The sequence below is a fragment of the Caretta caretta genome, chromosome 1 (genome assembly GCF_965140235.1).
Source record: "Caretta caretta isolate rCarCar2 chromosome 1, rCarCar1.hap1, whole genome shotgun sequence".
Classification (NCBI taxonomy): Eukaryota; Metazoa; Chordata; order Testudines; family Cheloniidae; genus Caretta; species Caretta caretta.
The window spans coordinates 137,341,113-137,364,379 of NC_134206.1; the positions used below are offsets into that span (position 1 = coordinate 137,341,113).

A 23,267-nucleotide genomic window follows, 5' to 3' on the forward strand; every position below is an offset into this window, starting at 1 on the left:
GTCTGTAGGCACACTGAGGCACAGACTTTCTATCTGGCATCTTCTGAATGCTGACACCCACTGTTAAGGTGCCTAGCCTCTTTGAGCACATTGCTGAACCATCAGACAGTTCCATTCGTAAACACACCTTCTCCAAGAACTCCACCCTAGAGGTCTGAAGCTTCTGACTTACAGTTTCTCTCTGGAAGCAACATGGTAGTTGTAAAGCATTCAACACACACTGACACTTTGCCCAGAGTCTAACACAACTGCTCTTTTGCTTAATTATATAAAGCACACGAGAGTACAGATCCGCAAAACAATAGACTGTACACACTTTTCCCTGCTCAGTTTCCTCACCACTCCAGAGCCTTCTTTGGATGGGGTCAGAGTACCTGTGACGTCCTTGGGGCCAACTCTTTCCAGGAAAGAGAGAGGATTTCCCTGCCTCATGCAGGCTCATAGGTGTTGTGGGGGCTTCTCCCTAATGGAGTCTTCTTCTTCATCATCTGTAACTTTTTCTCCCATCCAGTGCCTCCTCTTCCTATCTGGCTTCCTTGGTTGTGTGTTTCCTTATTTAAACCCTTCTTGGTCACCTGGCTGCTTTCTTTTTGGAATGTCATTACTCTTTTTCGCATAATCTTTTGCACCTGAAGTGCTTTCATTTTGTCCTCAGGCTGCAGTGTTACTGGTTTCAGAGTAGCAGCCGTGTTAGTCTGTATTCGCAAAAAGAAAAGGAGGACTTGTGGCACCTTAGAGACTAACCAATTTATTTGAGCATAAGCTTTTGTGAGCTACAGCTCACTTCATCGGATGCATGTCCTGCCAGCAATGGTGGAGCCACATACAGAGAGGCATTTGTGGTAGAGCAGTTTTAAAGAGGAACATTTTATAATAACTCCTGGTTGACATGATGATAGGTTCTACAGACAAATTGTCATATTTCTCCCTTGTTTTAATAAATAAATAAATAAAACAGAGTAGGGGTACTCAAGTATTCTAGGTATGTTCTGAGGCCCCATTTTTAGACAGTGTCTACTGTTACTATTAATTCAAACTTCATACATTTATTAAACAATTCCACTGATCACACCATTTACATGAGAACTTTATAGGTCAGTTCCTATCTACATCGTATAAATCTTCTCCCTCATTATGCCAGGAAAGGGATCAACAGGGGTTCGCCATACCCACATATATTTGCCTGCTAACACCTGTTTAGGTATGCCCTCATGTTCCTCCTCCTAGGTTCCATGAAGGTGACTTGACCCTCTTCTCCTATTTTGAACTGGTGGCATTTGTCCTGGTCAACAAGCTTCTGTCCCTCTTGCTCTGTCTGCTCGCTCTGATGCCAGGCCTACAGCACCATCTCTCTCTCCTTCACAAGCAGCCTTTTCCACTCCAGCCTCCATAGCTCTGGACCTATCCCCCTTGCCACTGTCTGCTGGAGCATCTGTGGCACCATATGCTTGGTCACCTGCATGTCCTGTAGGAGAAGGGACCCTGGTTTGGAGTGAGTGTCCCATCCTGCCTCCAGGCACAGTGAAGCAGTGCCATCAACGCCATCTGTCTCTCCTTCACAAGCGGTCTTCACTCCAGCCTCTACAGCTCTGGGCTTCTCGTCATCACCATTACGTCTTATCGACCATCTTGGGAACTGTCCATGGCACAATTTCTTTAATCACCCGCCTGCCCTGTAGGGGGGAAAAAATGGATCTAGTCTTGCCCCTGGTTTGGAGCAGGTGCCCCATCCATCCCATAATATATTGTGCAATGCGGCCACCAACTCCCAATTTTTCTGATCAGCAGAAGCCAGACTTCACTGTGCACACAGGCTCAGAATCTGCTCTTTCCTGAGCTGTTCCTAATTCATATTTGGCAACTATTTTTACACAAGGCAATTGAAAGATCTGCTCCTGGCTTTCAGGCTAACAGCAGAAGTGAAGTCCCTTGCAAAAGTGTTTTTAAAAGCTTCTTGTACTACTACACTAATCCCAAGCACTGCCACCATTCTGCCATAGATCCGGTCAGGCCCCCCCCTTGCTGGCCACCCACCAGACTACTGTGAAGGGAGTTTAAGCGTCTCTGTCCCTGGATTCCCTGGTGTTTAATCTTCTAGAGCCTGAGTGGAGTCCAGCCACTGCCCCAATCTTGGGGTCCCTAGGCACGCTCTCAGACCACGGACCTTCCGTCTGGAACCCACTGCCCAGCTGCCTACATCCCCTGGGTAAGTCACTGACCCTTCAGACTCCCCCATATTTAAGTACACCCTCTCCCAAAACTCCACCCCAAAGGTGTGAAGCTTCCGGTTTAGTTTAACTCTTTTAAGAGGCAACACAGTAGTTGTAAAGCATTCAGCACACACTGGCACTTTTGCCTAGTACCTAAGGCTACATCTACACTACAAGCTAAGCCTGTGGTTCTCAGCTTGTGCATGCATACTCACACTAGTGCTCATGAGCTAGCATGAGTATAGATAGTAGCATAGCCGCGATAGCATGGGCAGTGGAGGTACAGCTTAGCTGGGCTGAGTGAAAACCCACTTGAAGCCAGAGGGTACATACTTGGCATGGCTAAGCTGTTTTGCTGCTGTTGCTGTCCATGCTATTGTGGCTACACTACTATTTGTACTCGCGCTAGCTTAATGAGATCTAGCATAAGTCTGTGGACGTGCACTGTGAGTCACACCCCAGCTTGTAGTCACACCCATCGCCTAACGCAACTGCTCTTAATCATATAAAGGGCAAGAGTACAGGTCTACAAAAAGAAACACTGTACATGTCTTTCCCTTCCTCAATTTCCTCACCATTCCAGAGCATTCTTTGGGCTTGTGTCAGAGTTCCTTGGGGCTGTCTCTGTCCAGTAAAGCAGGCAGTTTCACCGCTTCATGCAGGTGGTCATATGTTGGGTGGCTTCTTCCTCAGAGAGTCCTTCCCCGTTTTCTGTGACTGCTGTCTCCTCCTACCCAGTGCTTCCTCTTGCAATCTGACTTCTGTTCTTTTGTGTTTTCTTATTTAAACCCCTCCTACTCAGCTGCTTTCTTTGTTCTGTCTCCTGGTAGTTTCCCACTGTTTAAAAAAACACCACCACCGCCACAACCCTCCCCTAAAATGGAGGAGGAAGTAGCTTTTCCCTTGTTATGCATAAGAGAAACTGCATCTCCTTTGCCCCATCATTAGCCTTAAATACCTTCCTTTTGTCCTCGGTAGTGCACCTGGTGCATGTTCTGTCAGTAATGGTGGATCCTCATAAAGTGAAGCATTCATGATGTAGCAATTTTTAATAACATTTCATAATCCATAATATCAAACAGAAGCCAAACATTGGGGTGATTCCCAAATTATCATATTTTGTCCGTGCTTACACTTTTTGTGTGTGTTTTGTCTGTGACCAAACATACCTTCATATAGAGAATCCCTCATGGAAATAAACTGAATGACAAAAGCACCTCATTGCACCTAACTCAAGCTTACCAAATTTTGGTTTGCTAATTTCAGCTTTCACCTTACACTCTTCCAAAATGAACTGTTTTAGCCCTGTCACCAAATTAAACATTTGCCTATTAATGTCACAACCCAGAACTAAAAGTATCCATTTCGTGCTGTTGAAACAATTGTATTATATGTATGAAGTTATTGGAACCTCAGCTTCTTTCATATTGTTGTAATCTTCAGCTAGGCATATGTATATAAACAATATGTAATTGTAATTGTCACATGACCTTGTATTTACCTTGTTAAATTCTGTGATTAGTCCTAGAACTATGGTTTCTTAAAACACAATTAAGAATCACTAGTTGTTTAACTAGCCTTGTTTAAGTTGGGAGTACTTTCAAGTGTATTATCCCATTTTATCATTTTTTATTTAGTTTGAGACTCTTGATATTAAGTTGAATCATAGTTTTGTAACCTAGTTTACTTTAATTAAATTTACATTTGGTTTTCAGGTACTATGTTCTTAAGTATGTTTATTGAATTGTTGCTGTTTCTTAACCGTTAGTCTCTCTCAATGGGAAACACACCCATTTGATATGTTTAGTGTTCTAAGAAGTAATCAATTTGAATAGTGTTGATTCTCATGGGTGTTTGAATCTTATACTCACTTCTGTGATACTAGTCCTTTCACATAGTTAATTGAATTTTATTTTGATTTTCTTTCGTTTTAGAATGTCAGACTGAAAGTTGCTTTTCAAGCATGAATACCTTGTATCACTCATTTATTTACTTTTCTTTTCATAGAATCATAGAATATCAGGGTTGGAAGGGACCTCAGGAGGTCATCTAGTCCAACCCCCTGCTCAAAGCAGGACCAATCCCCAACTAAATCATCCCAGCCAGGGCTTTGTCAAGCCTGACCTTAAAAACTTCTTAGGAAGGAGATTCCACCACCTCCCTAGGTAACGCATTCCAGTGTTTCACCACCTAGTGAAAAAGTTTTTTTCCTAATATCCAACCTAAACCTCCCCCACTGCAACTTGAGACCATTACTCCTTGTCCTGTCCTCTTCCACCACTGAATAGTCTAGAACCATCCTCTCTGGAACCACCTCTCAGGTAGTTGAAAGCAGCTATCAAATCCCCCCTCATTCTTCTCTTCTGCAGACTAAACAATCCCAGCTCCCTCAGCCTCTCCTCATAAGTCATGTGTTCCAGACCCCTGATCATTTTTGTTGCCCTTCCCTGGACTCTCTCCAATTTATCCACATCCTTCTTGTAGTGTGGGGCCCAAAACTGGACACAGTACTCCAGATGAGGCCTCACCAATGTCGAATAGAGGGGAACGATCACGTCCCTCGATCTGCTCGCTATGCCCCTACTTATACATCCCAAAATGCCATTGGCCTTCTGGGCAACAAGGGCACACTGCTGACTCATATCCAGCTTCTCGTCCACTGTCACCCCTAGGTCCTTTTCCGCAGAACTGTTGCCTAGCCATTCGGTCCCTAGTCTATAGCTGTGCATTGGGTTCTTCCCTCCTAAGTGCAGGACCCTGCACTTATCCTTATTGAACCTCATCAGATTTCTTTTGGCCCAATCCTCCAATTTGTCTAGGTCCCTCTGTATGTGTTTTTATGTGTTGTAACTTATTTGCATATTCATTCTTGATTGATTTTTTTTTGTTTTCTTTTTGTCATCGTAATTCTTAAACATTTTTCTTTATTTCAAAATCAAGTTTAGTTATCGATTTCCATGGCATTCCCTAGTGCTTGAAAGAGAACTCTTGGTGGTAAATAGTGGGACTACCCTCTGAGTTTAGTATAATGAAATGATTCATAATTGCTGTTAATCTTTTGAATTTTTTTTCTGAACAAATTGCATGAGAAACACTTAGGTAGTAATTCCATCTATTTAATTCTTGTTTCTCCCAGGTCTCAATTTTGATAATTTGGTTTGTGTTTCTTTTAGTAATTTTAAGATAAAATTACTTGGTGCTTGTACCCTTTCAGCCCCATAGTCGCTAGGATTTCTTTCACTTTTAATATACTTTAAAAACATCTTGTTTTATATAAAGAGTTTGTCTTCTTCTGACTTTTCTTTTCATCCAGATCAGTTTGGCTCATAATTTCCCTCAGCTTTGGTAAATTACCCCTTTTGAAGCATCATATATATTATTTGTAGGGCAGTGCCTACAGTGTTCCACATCATCAGCATTAGGTTTCCATCAGTTTTATTAATCAAATCACATTTTTTAAATTCCCATGATTGCTTTATATCTTGAACACTAAGGCACAAAGATGAGTTTAGCAAAGTCCATGAAATGTAATTAAATACAATATCATAGTTTATTTTATCTATCCTACATCATATTTAATCATTGTTATATTTGGATATTTGTTTGAATGTTTTGCTCTGCATTGGAGGGATGAGGCCAGTGGTTTGTAAATTAGAACAAGTTAGGGTAGCTCTATGTCCAGAGTTTTAAAGAAATCTCCAAGCTATGAGGCATCAGGCTTTTAACTTGTCTGTGTGTGTGTGCGCACGTACGTACATACATACATATGTATAATATGTGTGTGTAAATCTAAAAATAAATAATTTGTTAGAAGCCTGATTGTGTGCGTGTGTTTCAAACCCATCATACATTCTTCATTCATTGAAATTACAAGGAACTCAAAGATTAACAGGGTCTGTAACGTGTAAATTTGGTGGAATGAGCATCTTGCCATTACATGTGCTGCAGAAATATCTACATGATTGTAATATGTATGACTCATATTTTTTATTCCTTTATAATTCTGATTTATTTTTACTCAGGTGTGTTCTGTAGAACAAATTTCCAAACCAGAAGAGAATGACAAAACAGATTCCAAAACAAAAAATGCAAAGAAAGCATTAACTGTTTTTAAAGGACCGTTATTACATATAAGGTAATAGTGTGCAATAATAATTTTGTTTGCTTTGTTGCATTGTGTATTGTTCACTTAATTAATTTGATCAGTTTAAAGCCACAAGAAGTATGGGGCTGGATGAATGGACTCTAAGGTGGATAGAAAGCTGGCTAGATCGTCAGGCTTAACAGGTAGTGATCAATGACTCCATGTCTAGTGGCAGCCAGTATCAAGCAGAGTGCCCCAAGGGTCGATCCTGGGGCCGGTTTTGTTCAATATCTTCATTAATGATATGGAGGATGGCGTGGATTGCACCCTCAGCAAGTTTGTAGATGACACTAAACTAGGAGGAGTGATAGATACGCTGGAGGGTAGGGATAGGATACAGAGGGACCTGGACAAATTAGGGGATTGGGCCAAAAGAAATCTGATGAGGTTCACCAAGGACAAGTGCAGAGTCCTGCACTTGGGAAGGAAGAATCCCATGCACTGCTACAGGCTAGGGACCGAGTGGCTAGGCAGCAGTTCTGCAGAAAAGGACCTAGGAGTTACAGTGGACGAGAAGCTGGATATGAGTCAACAGTGTGCCCTTGTTGCCAAGAAGGCTAATGGCATTTTGGGCTGTATAAGTAGAAGGATTGCCAGTAGATCGAGGGATGTGATCGTTCCCCTCTATTCAGCACTGGTGAGGCCTCATCTGGAGTACTGTGTCCAGTTTTGGGCCCCACACCACAAGAAGGATGTGGAAAAATTGGAAATTGTCCAGCGGAGGGCAACAAAAACGATTAGGGGGCTGGAGCACATGACTTATGAGGAGAGGTTTAGGGAACTGGAATTATTTAGTCTGCAGAGAAGAAGAATGAGGGGGGATTTGATAGCTGCTTTCAACTACCTGAAAGGGGGTTCCAAAGAGGATAGATCTAGACTGTTCTCAGTGGTAGCAGATGACAGAACAAGGAGTAATGGTCGCAAGGTGCAGTGGGGGAGGTTTAGGTTGTATATTAGGAAAAACTTTTTCACTAGGAGGGTGGCGAAGCGCTGGACTGGGTTACCTAGGGAGGTGGTGGAATCCCCTTCCTTTGGGGTTTTTAAGGTCCAGCTTGACAAAGCCCTGGCTGGGATGATTTAATTGGGGATTGGTTCTGCTTTTGAGCAGGGGGTTGGACTAGATGACCTCCTGAGGTCCCTTCCAACCCTGATATTCTATGAAAACTAAAATCAAGAGTTAAGTGACTAATCTTAGGGGAGGGAGAGAGACAAACCTTTAGTTCCTAGTGCGCGCGCACAGAAAGCACGTACGCTTTTTACTGTTACCAGCTTTGGATTCTAGCAAATTTAAACATGCTGCAGAATATTGTGGCAGCTTGCCTGTGGAGAACTTAATTTACAGTGACTGTAACTGGTGGATAGAAAGCACTTTTTTTTTCTGTTGCTATAAACTCAGATTTGTGTTACGGTAAATGATGGAGAGATATTATTTGTGTTTTAAAATAGTGGATTTTGCTCAATGAAAATTTGTATAAACATTATTCTTATTTTATTGTCAATTAGTCCGGCAGAAGAACTATTTTTTGGATCCAAAGAAATTGGAGAAAAAAAATGCTTGATTGTTCTGACAAATGTGACTAAAAATGTAGTGGCCTTTAAGGTAAATATTATTTGTGTCCAGACGTTGTTTTGTTTTGCTGTCCACATGCTTTTCATTTGTTTAGAAATATAAATTTGTTGTGGCAGATTTTGTTTAAAGTCCCAAATCTTTCATGGAATAAAGGTCAAATGAGATAATTAACAGTAAAAATAATGAAAGGGTGGTATACTTACACATATTGGGGTGTCCAGCCATTGCCAGATCTTCTTCTCCCCCCCCCCCCCCCATGGTCTCTTTCTTTTCCATTTTAGTATTCAGAGGAAAAAATGGACTATTTTATTGAAGGTTTTGTAGGTCATCTAATATTTTATGTTTCATCCAGTGTTATGTCTGGGAGCAGATTATAGAAATTAAAACAAACCTTTGCCTGCATTTGTCACATATGAAACCAACACCAAACACGATGGTCAACAGCATAAATCCATAAAAGAACCCCATATGAAAGAGGATTTAGGAATGATTAAATATTTTACCTCATGATTTTCTGGATCCTCCCTAAAAAGAACGAAGGGGGAACCACTATGTACATGATCACTTTTTATTGTTTATTCCATGAACAAGTCATCAGCACTTTGTGATCAACTGTGTCGAAGCTGCTGAAAAATCCATTCCTCAGTAGATCATCTTCAGAGGAATAAGTACAGTCTCTGTTTCATGTTCAACTCAGTAGCCATATTTTTAGGAATGCAGGAAATTAAATGAATTTAAGTATGCATAGACTTGGTTTACCACCACTTCGTATATGTTGTCTGCATATATACATGATTCAGGATTCAAAGTTGTCAGACTAGCAACTTTCACAAGTATTACGTTCAGTATTTTTGTTGTTTTAGTTTTATTTATGAAAAACAAGAGAGAAAAAATCAGTCTTTACCAAATAGGGAAGGACAAAACTGATAGAGGAAGAAATAGTAGACTTAGAAGCTAATGTTTCCACCCAAACAGGAAAAGGGTGTTGGGTGTGTTTTTGTTTTTTAAATCTATTGTCTTTGTTACTCCATCTTTTGGCAAGAATAGAGGGCTGTTAACATTTCAGGAACACCAAACTCTCTGTCTCATCGCTTCTTTTTTGTAAATTTAGCAGTTACAGAGCTGGTAGGCAGAATGTGTTTAAACTCTGACATATACTTGCTTGTTTTTATTTTTAGGTGAGAACAACTGCTCCTGACAAGTATAGAGTTAAACCAAGTAATAGTAGCTGTGAACCTGGTACATCAGTAGACATAGTAGTATCCCTCCATGGTGGTAAGTAAAAACTCATAGAACACAATTTTCAAACAAGTCTACAGGCGGTACATGCATAATTAACAGCTCTTCTTTGAGTTGGCCTCTATCTATACTTCGTTGTGGGCCACACCTCCTGGCACCGTGAGCTTTGGGAGCTGCTAGAAGAGCAGTGGACTAGCCATGGAGATTTACTTAACATAACAAGACACCCAAACTGCATTTCTTTCCCCTTGGTATTGCTGTCGTATCTCAGCTGACACTGCTTCATTATCCAAGCTTTCTGCTGCTAAAATTGGGTGGGCCCAAGTCAGGCTGAAAACTACAAGAATGGCTGAAGGCTGTTTCAATCTGTTGCAGTAGTCCCTAGTGAAGGATTTAAAATAAGCATCATATTTAGAGATGTATATTGAGTTGATTTGGTTTGAATTATTTTCTTCATCCAGTAGAGAAGTGTTCTGTTAATCACTAATGCGATTAACAGTAGTTCTGTCTTTTTACCAAAGTGCCAGGTTTTTGAGTGTGAAACAATGAAAATGAGGTTGGCTTCTGGAGAAGTTGAACAAACACACACAATTTATTTCATTCAGTACAGATAACAGTGTTAATATTTCATCCATGTGATTTGTAATTATACTGAAATTGTACTGCTTACTGATATTTGATGGAAAAGAAAAAATTCATATTTTGTGTTATGGAAGTAAACTGTAAGTAGCTTTGGGAATACATTTCTACAAAGAGCAGTTGCATCTTTCTGCTTTGTTAGCTCTTTTATAATTAAATAATATGGAATCTTTTAACAAATTTTAGAGAGGAATGTTTAGCATGAGTGAATACTAAATTCATTCTTTATATTTCCATAAGACATTGCTAGATATGTCTCCAAATGAGTTCTCATTTAAAACATTCCTAATTAAAAATGCATCATTATGTTTAATTTTCTTTTTAATCTCAAAAGGTCCACATGGTGAAATAATTTTGCTAAGGGTAATTATGTCAAATTATACCATAAATCCACTAAAAGTGGTGTTAGTTTGTTGTCTTATGCTTCTATTGCTATCCAGCTGCTTTTTTACAAACCTTACCAAATTGAACAAGTCCATTTTGTGAAACAGCAACAAATACGTTTTGAATTGTTAGTTAGCATAGGTTTTCATGTTGCAGTTTAGCTAAATAGTCTCCATTTGGAAAATTTTAATTCCTACAGTTTAATATGTTTTCTCCTGTGTGACTTCACAAGTTTTTGATACCTATTGTAGTTGCAGTATACCTATCTTCTTCACGTGATAGTCCCTGTGTGTATTCCACATGTGGGTGCACATTCATGCCATGCTCCTGAGTCTGGAAGTGTTTCTTAGCAGTGTCCATTGACCTACAAGTGCATAGTGAGTCTCCTCATGGCTCCCAGGTCGGGTATAAGAGGAGGTGTGGGTTGATACCACTCCAGTTCCCTCTTACCGCTGCATGGCCTCAGTCGGAAGCCCTGTTCCTTCATGCTGCTAAGAGAGTGATTTTACTTTGTATATAGTATGTAAATAATTTTGTTAGTATAAGTAGATAAGTTAACTTATAGTACTAGGCAAGGCTGACAGCTTCTTAATGAGGCTTTGATCCCCAAGCCCTTTACCACCCATCAACCCTTAACCTTAGGTAGGACTACTCAGGAGACATCCCTTAGGGGAGGATCTATTAATGGAGATTCTCTACCTCCTAGTAAGGAGGAGAGAATTGAAGATGATAAAATACGGGTAGGATCTGAAGAGAAACAGTCATATGAAAAAAGAGTCCCATTCAATTACATCATGTAATGTCAGACAGCTAAAAAGTGACAAGTTTTTAAAAGTGCTTTTATACAAATGCTAGAAGTCTAATAAGATGGGTGACCTAGAATGCCTTATATTAAATGAGGATACTGATATAATAGGCATCGCAGTAACTTGGTGGAATGAGGGTAATTAATGGGACACAGTAATACCAGGGTACAAAATATATCAGAAGGACAGAACAGGTCAGGCTGGTAGGGGAGTGGTACTATATGTGAAAGAACCAAATGAAGTAAAAATCTTAAATGAATCAAACTGTACCATAGAATCGCTATGGATAGCAATTCCATGCTCTAATAATAAGAATATAGCAGTAGGGGCCTATTACTGAGCACCTGACCAGGATGGTAATAGTGACTGTGAAATGCTCAGGGAGATTAGAAAAGCTATAAAAATTTAAAAAAAACCTCAATAATAATGGGGAATTTCAACTATCCCCATATTGTCTGGGTACATGTCACCTCAAGATGGGATGCAAAAATAAAATTTTCTTCACACCTTAAATAACTGCTTCTTGGAGCAGCTAGTCCTGGAACCCACAAGAGGCAAGGCAATTCTTGATTTAGTCTTAAGTGGCGCACAGGATCTGGTCCAAGAGCTGGACCGTTTGGTAATAGTGCCTGTAATATAATTAAATTTAACATCCCTGTGGCGGGGAAAATACCACAGCAGCCCAACACTGTAGCATTTAATTTTAGAAAGGGGGACTACACAAAAATGAGCAAGTTAGTAAAACAGAAATTAAAAGTGCCAAAAGTGAAATCCCTGCAAGCTACATGGAAACTTTTTAAAGACATCATAATAGAGGCTCAACTTAAATGTGTACCCCCAAATTAAAAAACATAGTAAGAGAACCAAAAAAGTGCCACCATGGCTAAACAACAAAGTAAAAGAAGCAGTCAGAGGCAAAAAGGCAGCCTTTAAAAAGTAGAAGTTAAATCTTAGTGAGGAAAATAGAAAGGAGCATAAACTCTAGCAAATGAAGTGTAAAAATATAATTAGGAAGGCCAAAAAAAATTTGAAGAACAGCTACCTAAAGACTCAAAAAGTGATAGCAAAAAAAATTTAAGTACATCAGAAGCAGGAAGCCTGCTAAACAATTAGTGGGGCCACTGAACGATCAAGATATTAAAGGAGCACTCAAGGACGATAAGGCCATCGCTGAGAAACTAAATAAATTCTTTGCATTGGTCTTCACGGCTGAGGATGTGAGGTAGATTCCCAAACCTGAGCTATTCTTTTTAGGTGGAAAAATTTGAGGAACTGTCTCAAATTGAGGTGTCATTAGAGGAGGTTTTGGAACAAATTGATAAACTAAACAGTAAGTCACCAGGACCAGATGGTATTCACCCAAGAGTTCTGAAGGAACTCAAATATGAAATTGCAGAACTACTAAGTGTAGTTTGTAACCTATCATGTAGATCAGCTTCTGTACCAAATGACTGGAGGTTAGCTACTGTGACGCCAATTTTTAAAAAGGGTTCCGGAGGTGATCCCAGCAATTACAAGCTGATAAGCCTGACTTCAGTACCGGGCAAACTGGTTGACACTATAGTAACGAAAAAAACTGTCAGACATATAGATGAACATGATTTGTTGGGGAAGAGTCAACATGGTTTTTGTAAAGGGAAATCATCCCTCAACAATCTACTAGAATTCTTTAAGGGGTTCAACAAGCATGTGGACAAGGGAGATCCAGTGAATATAGTGTACTTAGATTTTCAGAAACCCTTGGACAAGGTCACTCACCAAAGGCTCTTAAGCAAAATAAGCTGTCATGGGATAAGAGGGAAGGTCCTCTCATGGATTGGTAACTGGTTAAAAGATAGGAAAAAAGGGTAGGAATAAATGGTCAGTTTTCAGAATGGAGAGAGGTAAATAGTGGTGTCCCCACAGGGGTCTGTACTGTTCAACATATTCATAAATGATCTGGAAAAAGGGGTAAACAATGAGGTGGCAAAATTTGCAGATGATGCAAAACTACTCAAGATACTTAAGTCCCAAGGAGACTGCGAAGAGCTACAAAAAGGTCTCTCAAACGTGGGTGACTGGGCAACAAAATGGCAGATGAAATTCAGTGTTGATAAATGCAAAGTAAGGCACATTGGAAAGCATAATCCCAAGTATACATATAAAATGATGCGGTCTAAATTAGCTGTTACCACTCAAGAAAGAGATCTTGGAGTCATTGTGGATAGTTCTCTGAAAACATCCACTCAGTGTGCAGTCGCAGTCAAAAAAACGAACAGAATGTTGGGATTCATTAAGAAAGGGATTGTTGATAATACAGAAAAGATCATATTGCCTCTCTATAAATCCATGGTACGCCCACATCTTGAATACTGTGTGCAGATGTGGTCGCCCCATCTCAAAAAAGATATATTGGAATTAGACAAGGTTCAGAAAAGGGCAAAAAAAAATATTAGGGATGTGGAATGACTTCTATATGAGGAGACATTAATAAGACTGGGACTTTTCAGCTTGGAAAAGAGATGACTAAAGAGGGATATGATAGAAGTCTGTAAAATCATGACTGGTGTGGAGAAAGTAAATAAGGAAGTGTTATTTACTCCTGCTCATAACAAAAGAACTAGGGGTCACCAAATGAAATTAATAGGCAGCAGATTTAAAACAAACAAAAAGAAGTATTTTTTCAGACAACTTACAGTCAGCCCATGGAACTCTTTGCCAGAGGATGTTGTGAAGGCCAAGACTATAACAGGGTTAAAAAAAAAAAAAAAAAACCTAGATAAATTCATGGAGGATAGGTCCATCAATGGCTATTAGCCGGGATGGGCAGGGATGGTGTCCCTGGCCTCTGTTTGCCAGAAGCTGGGAATGGGCGACAGGGGTTGGATCACTTGATGATTACCTGATCTGTTGATTCCCTCTGGGGCACCTGGCATTGGCCACTGTCAGAAGACAGGATACTGGGCTAGATGGACCTTTGATCTGACCCAGTAAGGCCAGTCTTATGTTCTTATGTAGTGTAATTTAATATAGTAGTTCTCGTCCCTGTTCGGGAACCGCATCCCCCTCCACCCCACCTCAGGCACTATGCCCAGGATCTTCAAAAACTGTGTCTTCTACCCACGCTTTATCTGTGTGAGTGTCAAGCAAAGCCATGCCTCTACTGCCTGGATGAGGCACACACCGTGGCACGCTGAACCCTCTGTAAGTCCTTCCCTCCCAGGACCAGGGAAGCCCATGAACTCCGCCTCCGCAAATATCTTATGGAGGAGGCCATGCGTCCCCAGGCTCACTCAGATCCTGGCCCAGGAGACCCTCCCAACCCCCGTATAGCGGCCACCACCAGCAGTGAGTGCCCCCTCCAAGCACAGTGCTCGCCTCAGAGCTGGTGGTACCATAGGCTAGGGACAAGTCCTGATACGAGAGCAAAAAACTCTCACAGGCACAAAAGCCAGGTCTCTGCAAAGAATTGCTCTCAAGCTCAGCGTTTCCTCCTCGATCCGAGTCGGGAGAGATGTCACATGTAGATCTAGCTGGACCAGTACCCAAGATACTGCAGAGGCAGGGTAAGGCCAGGCACCAACGGGACCCAATGGTACGGATGGTCACCTGGGCACCCAAACATCTCGAACACTCATCAGTATGTGCAACACCACCCATTCCTCTGGGTTTATGCACCATATCACTGTCCACTTTATGAAAGGATTATTTAGCACCTTTCCACTAGTGCTGAAGCTCACACCATCATGGGACCTAAATCTTGTTCTCTTCGCCCTCACGAGACCACCCTTTGAACCAATGGCCACATACTCTTTCTCCCACTTCTCCATGAAAGTGGCATTGTTGGTAGCCATAACCCTGACCAGACAAGTCAGTGAGCTTGCAGCCATGATAGCAGACCCTCCCCCCCCCGCAATATTCCACAAGGACAGGATGTTCTTACAGCTCCACCCCAAATTCCTTCCAAAAGTGGTATCTGAGTTCCACCTCCATCAGTCCATCCACTTCCCAGTATTCTGCCCGAAGCCACACGCCTACCCGCTGACAAGGCCCTGCACTCCCTCGATGTCTGATGCACACTAGTGTCCTTCCTCCACAGGACTGGACCATTTCAAAAATCACTTAAACTACTGGTGGCCATTGCCAAAAGGTCAAAGGGACAAGCCCTCTCATCCCAGCCCATCTCCAAATGGGTCTTGGAGCGCATCCTCAAATGCTACAAACGCTCCAGCTAACACCGCCAGGCAGAGTCATGGTTCTTTCTACACGGGCACAGGTCGCCTCCTCAGCCTCACTGGCGGATCTGTTCTGGCAAGACATCTGTCAAGCTGCAGCGTGGTGTCCACACTTTCACGGCACACTACGCCATAATACAAGTGGCCGCAACAGACACAGCCATGAGCAATGCCATACTACAGACCGCAGTGCCATTAGTATCCTCACACCCACCTTTGTGCTAATCATTGCTCACAAGATGCCCACATGTGGAATACACATAAGGACCATCACTCAACGAAGAAAAGGTTACTTTTCTGTAACTGGAGGTTCTTCGAGATGTTTGGTCCTCTCTGTAGTCCACTACCCACCCTCCATCCCCTCTGCTTCGAACTGGATTTTGTAATGATAAGAGGGGAAACTGGAATGGCGTCGACCTGCACTACATCTTATACCCTCCTTGTGGGAGCCATGAGGAGACTCCCTGTGCACGTGCAGGTCAATGGACACTGCTAAGAAACACTTCTGGACTGAGGTGCATGGCGCGCGTGAACGCTCACGTGTGGCATACACACAGGAACCACACATCTCAAAGAACTTCCAGTTACAGGTAAGTAACCTCCTCTTTCTAGTATTTGTGCTGTTCTGTTAAATTTACTTGAACTGCACAGTTCACATTTTCCTTAGTAACTAAAATTACTTTTTAATTTCCTTCCTAGAGAGGTAAAAGTGATGTTTAGTGTGTATATATACAACCTCTGCTAAATTTATTGTTTTGGATTTTTTTGGTTGAGGGTAGGTTTTGCCGCTTCCCTGCAGGACCGTTTCCTGATAATGGCAGCAGAAATGGACCAGTTTTCTGGAGCAGGTGTGCCAGAATTAGCTCAGTTTTGGAAAGAAGTCCCTAGAAACAAAGTGATGGAACATAGGTAAGCATATAGTTGGCTTAAAGCTTTCTTATGTGGGTTTTGTATTTATTTGTGCATCATCATCAGTATTAAAGATTCTATAAGCTGAATTATGCTCTTGGTGACCCCTGTTCATCCCCATTGCGTGCAGTGGGTTCTACAGGTAAAACTGATTGGGACTTTGTTATTGATGCATAAGCTGTAATAGAACTGAACTCTCACACTGTTAAGTGTTAACATGAGTAAAGCAGCAATAGGAAAAAATACTTTTGTAACAACAGTTAACAGATGTTACTACATAGAGTAGATATGCTGAGTAAGAAAGTGCTATTTTTATATAATCACTTTTTACATTAGAACTTCAGTTCAACATTCTCTTGATAGTGGGTTTTTTTAAGGGCGGGGAGGAGGTTGTACAATTTCTTAGGTGTTTTCTAAACAGCAAATAGAAGAATTAGGTAATATAGAAATATTTTTAGTCAATGTTAGAATGCTCTTTTCCCCCATCAGACATGCACTAGTAGAAATGTCTCCTGCAGAGCCTCCAGACCTGCTTTAATGAGTGTATACATTAATCCATGATGCAAAGCTTCTCCAGAACTCCACTTTATTTCATGCACACCTTAATTACCCTTACTAACAACTGCTCTTCTACACATACTTGGAAAAGTATGTTCTGCATAACGTAACATACATTTTCACTTAGAACTTTCAGAATTTAGCTAAATCCAAATCCGTTTTCACCAGTACACTAAAAAGAATATCTCAAAACATTCATTCTCTAGTAGAAAACGGGGCTGGAAAATTTCATCCTACAGTATGAATGTTGGAAAAAGTTAACAGCAATTAAAGTAAAGTCTGGAGGACGGAAGCACTTGGCTTTAATAAAACTGGCAAGTTTGTTAGGGCATTACAACCTAATAACTCTCCATTATATGTTCCCGCCTCTTTATTGAAGTTCATGTTTTACTAAATTGCTTTTTTGTTTAATTAAATCTGTTTTTCCAGCTCGTATATGTTTGAGATGTAAATGTTGAACCTAACTATGTAATTCAAAATGATACATAGATGCTCATAAGAGACTATCTTATAATAATTAGGCAGTTCATAAATGCAACCATTAGGTACATTTACTATTGCTCTGTCATTTAGTAAACTCATTCTTTCTGGAAAGTATAAAAGCATTGTCACTTTTCAAGGAATTGTGCGATTTATTTCTCACATTTTAGCTTCTTTTTTTCAAAATACAAATCTTGTAAGGGTAGATTCTTCCAAAATCCCCAAAGAAAAGTATAAAGTTCTGTATAGGAAAACATGACACAATTTTTAGATCATTTTTGTTTACACATACTGAAAGGTAAACTGTGTGCATTTGCACACTGAGTTTGTAAAATGTAAGTAAATGCTTTCTTGCTTAAACACTGGTATTTTGTTAGGGTAGGCCATTGAGCAATAGTGAGAAATTGCTTGACTATATTAAAGCTGCCACAACAGCCTTCAAGGGATACTTGACTAATAAACCAATACAAATGAAGGCACCAGGAAGCAAGATGTTCTGAAATGTGCTTGATCCAGTAATGTGGAATGTGGCATGTAGATTTATATGGTGCTGACCTTTTCGTTTTCAAGGAAACCTATTTCAAGTGGAGTAGAGCATGTCATTATTGCCCACCTAAAGTCATGCATTGTTGTTTGAATATTTATAGCCGCAGATTAATAGCTCCATCTTGTTAAGTCCTCTCCCAGAGGAAGCCAGTTAGCATTTTGTTTTTTCAAAATCAAGTTATTCCAAAGCATTCTGTCCTTTTTATTCTGCGTTATTCTTCTCTAAAAAGTTTTAGTATTTCCATTCTTCTCACATAAGAAGACTGAAAGAAAGTCTCTTGATAAGTTTCAGAATAGCAGTTGTGTTAGTCTGTATTTGCAAAAAGAAAAGGAGTACTTGTGGCACCTTAGAGACTAACAAATTTATTTGAGCATAAGCTTTCGTGAGCTACTGAATGCATCTGATGAAGTGAGCTTATGCTCAAATAAATTTGTTAGTCTCTAAGGTGCCACAAGTACTCCTTTTCTTCTCTTGATAAGCTTGATTCTCTCCCTCCCCCCCCCCCCCCCAGGCAAATAAATGCATCCATCTCCTCTCTAAATGGTCTTAAGTGTTTCCAAAATGGTTCTTGCTGTGTTTTATAAAATACTTTAATTTTCAGTATCATGTGTGACATCAAATGCATGCAATGGTTATTTCTTCTCAAGTAACTTTTCTAATCTTGTTATTGTAAACCATGTCTTGAAGCTGATAACTATGTATATTTAGGCATGCTTTGAAATTCTGTTTCTGCTTTCTCTAAATATTTTATACTTAACATAAATGAAACATTTCTTTAGTACTGAATCTTGGATTATAAACATCTATATAGTATATGTAACAGAATGGTTAAAAGCATAAAGGTAAGTGATATATTCTGAGGCAGTGGTTCTCAACCTGCAGCCTGTGGGCCACTTGCAGCCCAATGAGCATACAGTTGCAGTCTGTGACATCCTCAGGGCCATTCCTGTAACGTATATTGTGTGGATGCAGCCAGATAACGCATAAAGAGCTGCAAATGTGGCCAACAATGGTAAATAGGTTGAGAATTGCTGTTGTAAGGGATTATTCTGTTCCTGTTCTGCCTTCATGCTTCAAAAGCTGTCACAATGTAACCATGGTATTTTGGGCATGATCCATCTCCTGTCTACTTCATTGGGGGTCAGAATCATATCTTTGATAACAATGTTGTATTGATCTATTCAATGGTAAAATAATTGAACTGTAATATGTTTATGAAAAGTGTGTTTTAGGATTTTTGTCCTTTAAATGTTTTTGTTTTAGTTAAAACAAACTTCATAATATTATTGATAAACTGCATTTAAATTTTCACAGGTTAAGATGTCATGTTGTAGAAAGTAGCAAGCCTTCTACTCTGACATTAAAAGAGAATTCATTTAATATCCCTACAAAAACGAATGAAGATTTACATTTACAGGTAAGAGTGTTATTTCATAGAAATGGTCATTTAACAGAATTATAGATTAATAGCTTACCACTATAAATGGCAGTAGAAGATTTATTGAAACAGTACAAAACAAGTTCAAAACTGAAAATATTTTCAATGGAGGAATTGAATGCTACAAAGTAACTGTAAACCAAATACAGTGACGTAATTATTTTAATGATTCTTGAGATAATGAACTCTACTACATTTTCCACTTCCATCACACTACTCTCATTCCTTTTAGTAATTCTACTACTTGAGGTATGTAACACATATAAGTGTTCCTATCTATCGATTAGTAGAAAATGGTCATTTTTTATATATGTACATACATTGTCTATCTACAGATAGATAGATCAAAATAGAATTGTTTATATCTCTGAAGTAATATATTATACAGATGTGATCCAAATTATGGGAGCACACTGTGATAGAGGAATTCTTGAAGATTTTTTGTGTGTATCTTATAAAATATACTATTGGCTAATTCAGTATTGTAACTGCGTCTCAGAGTTACCTACAGCTAAAATCACTAGAGATAGGAGACTTCATTCAGTAAAAAGCTATTTAATATCATATAACCTATTTTTTTTCCAGCTAACTCAATTATTACAGGTTAATAAGAGACTTCAAGAGCAGATTGATCGCTGTGTCTGGTTCCAGCAGCTAATAGTTGTATTAGCATTGTTCTTAGTTGCTATTGCTGCCTTTTGCTTCTACCTGTTGTACACTCCGAGATGCTAAACAACAATGCTTTGTACTACACGTGCTGCCTGTGTTAATTGGGTTGAAAAGAGAGAGAATCCAATGCTGCTCCATTAAACCCTGAAACTACCAAAAACGAGAGAGGTCTGTGCTCTCTTGAGACTAAAGTACAACATTGAGTAATACTATTTGCTGTTAAAAGAAGAAACAAAAGACCAACAAGAGCGCAGAAATTTACTGAAACTGTCTTGACACTTACAGTACAGAAAGAAGAGGATATTCGAAGAGCTAGGAGCTATGTTCATTGGACATGTTATTGAATATTACCAAACAGAAAAGATGACTAAATGTAACATAACTTAAAACTGCATAGAATATATTATTTTTCTCATTTTGGTTGAAGTACTTTTAAATGTCACCTTTTTAGTTTTGTTTCGTTCTCATGCATACAGGATGTACTGAAAGGTGCAGGCAGGCTGCTTAAATGTATTTAAAAAAACCTCTTTATTTTTTTACAGAATTAAAATAGTTACATAGTACAGGTTAGATTTTTCTTACATGATATGTGTGAATGTACATAGTGTATATGAAAATAGGGACATATGAACCTATAGTACACAGTAATTAGATGGTCATGCTTTTTGAAATTCAAGAACAGCATCCTTATCATGGTTAATTCTTTATTTGTTTTTTTTCTGAATGTAAAATTATTGTATCAATATTTCATGCCAGACAGTATACATCGTGCATCAGTTTTTAGCCATATTCCCCAGAAAAAAATGCCTGCCATAATTCCAAAGACATTTGATAAAACTACTTTTGTTGAGACACTGTCCTAATTAATTATAGATATTTTGTTCTGTTAAATTTCCCTACTTTAATGTTTATTAATTTCATGTTGTTGTAGAAGGAACTCTTTATTCAAACTCCCAAGCAACATGCTGTTAAGTAGGTCAGCAATAGTCAACTGCATGATTCAAATAAAAGCTAAAAAAAGAAAAAAAATCAATGTAGGAAACATTTCTGAGAGATGTGCAATATACTTCAATCATGCATGAATATTTGGAAGAAACAAGCCAGGTCAGGAAAAGACTGGATATATTAGACTATGAAAAATACAGTATCTGTTTCTTTGAAAGCATTTTAGGAATGATCTATAAAATGAGTGAGAATTTATTCTAGCAAAGATTCTTTGTACTCATTTCTGTAAATATTTATATTGAAATTATCTAAAAATTAAAAGCCTAAAAGGAGACATGGTATCTTTCATAAATTTTTAAATCCTTTTTTTTTTTTTTAAACTAAGCCTTTATAATAAATGCTTGAAACTTAAAACTGAAATCTGGTTCTTGTTTTCTCCACATATTGCCTTGTCCGGATAAGTCTCTTGATTAGTGCTGGGCTGATGGCTTTGATTTTTTTAAATCTATTAGAAAAGATAATTGCAGAGTTCATGGTATATTTTAAGGTACTGTTCCCCCAAAAAACATATTTAAGGGGAAAAAACAGGACAAACTTTGGGTGTCTGTCTCTCTCATGTCAGTGTCTCTTTAATGATTATAGGTGTGGCATCATTGACAAAGTAAAAGAAAAACTGATCAGTATTTTATTCTACAAAATTGTAGGTAGTGAACTAATAGACTAATTCTGATGAAGCAGAATATCAATCCAATAAGGTTACTGAAAATGTACTATATAAATGGAAAGTTTCTTCAGAAATATCTTCGTACTTGGTGAGCTATCCTGTATGAACTCATACTTCATGTTTTATCACAATGTTCTCTTCATTTTTCATTATTCTGGGTGTCTTCATCTTGCTTTCTGCTGTTCTTTTATTTTCTACAATATTGAATACATTCAAACTTAGGTTACCATTAGCCATATTGTTTACATTATTTTCCTATACTTCATATTCCAAACATTTCACCATCAACAAAGCATTTAATGGAACATCCTCTGGAAAAATAATCTAGAGTTCTGGTAACATACAGTAATTTTGTAAATTAGAAACAAGATTTACTAACTCTGTTTATAAAATGCTTATCACTAATTTTGACTGGATATAGTAGCACTTTATTGTAAAATTGCAAGGAATATATTCTTAGAATCTTTGCCAATATAAATATTCTAATGTTCTGGTGCTTTCATATATTTTCAGTATTTTTAATACTATCTTAGTATTTACTTTGTATAATTGATCAGATGAACATGTTTTCTATTTTAATATGTTTTAGAGGAATAAATGCACTTGTGAAATATAAGGAAAAATGTAGCATTTACTGTTCAGTCTTAAAACATTTATTGTAAGAGTTAAAAATCTGTGGGTTTTGCGGTAGGGGTTTGTCCTTTTAGGGTACAGTTCCTAGCACAATGGGACACCAACCTAGTATTGGCCTCAAGGTACTTGGTTTACCAAGATAGTGTGTGTGTGTGTGTTTGCAGTGTCCATACACACGTGCGCACATACACAATCTTGTTAAACCTAACTAGAATTTCAGTACCATACAGCATATGAAGATATAAATGTAATCCAAAGAGCATAATGAACCACAGAATAACTTCACTTTTGGGGCTAGGTTTATTTGGTACTTCCTCAGTACAAGGACTTGATGACCTCTGAAGGTCCCTTAGTGTCCTGCATTTCGATGATCACACAACATACAATTCTTCTTTGAGTAGTGTCCCTATGGGTGATCCACTTTAGGCACACATGCGCCTCTTGAGCCTTGATTGGAAACTTTCAGCTAGACGTGTCTGTTTGGCCCATGCATGTGCCCTGTGTATCCTAATGCCAGATTCCGAGGCTATACAGGGGTGTGCAGGTGATCTGCCCTCAGTTCCATCGCAACGGCCTTGACCTGAGATGGAGACTTGGCGTGTCTGCCTTGAGCATGCCTCAGCCTTTCTAATTTTTCCCTAGTGTTAAGATACATACTTAGTCTAGTAGTTGTTGGTAGTTTGTGTAGTTATAGTTAATTAGTTTTATACGTGTTGAGGGATTGGTTTGTTTGTTCTCCTTTCCCTTTTCCCTCTGGGAGACTCTCTATTTCCTGGCAGAGCATACCTGGCTTCAAATGCTGCCTCTCCTGCCAAGAGGCTATTCCTGTAAGCAACAGCCACTCTAAGCATGTCCATTGCTTGGAGGAGTCCCACATCTCCCAGAAGTGCAACTTCTGCTTGGCCCTCAATTCTAGGGGAAGGAAGAACAGGGAGATCAATTAAAGACTGTTTGCGATGAAACACTCCCTGTGACCAGAACCAGGTCAGGAGACCCTCTTCCCCTCCCCCACACACCGTACATCTGGCCCCAGACAGATCCCTTCCACCTCTACTTGCTGTAAATTGACAGCAATGTACCAAACCGCTGGTAGTGTCTTATAGGGAGACCAGGGTTATGCAACCTTCACCTTGCCAACCAGCCTCCTCACAGGAGACA

General features: G+C 39.3%; 1 protein-coding gene across 4 annotated transcripts in view; it reads left to right on the forward strand.

The window, feature by feature from the left end:
- MOSPD2 (motile sperm domain containing 2) overlaps nt 1-21,086 on the forward strand; it is a 62,793-nt gene extending 41,707 nt beyond the window's left edge. For all 4 annotated transcript variants that reach the window (XM_075131447.1, XM_075131450.1, XM_075131451.1 and 1 more), the window contains 6 exons: nt 6,233-6,345; nt 7,858-7,954; nt 9,103-9,199; nt 15,986-16,115; nt 19,015-19,117; nt 19,724-21,086. In XM_075131447.1, the coding sequence (XP_074987548.1) occupies nt 6,233-6,345; nt 7,858-7,954; nt 9,103-9,199; nt 15,986-16,115; nt 19,015-19,117; nt 19,724-19,870 (687 nt within the window). In that variant the 3' untranslated portion in view covers nt 19,871-21,086. The remainder of the gene's footprint in view (nt 1-6,232; nt 6,346-7,857; nt 7,955-9,102; nt 9,200-15,985; nt 16,116-19,014; nt 19,118-19,723) is intronic.
- Nucleotides 21,087-23,267: the final 2,181 nt, after the last annotated feature.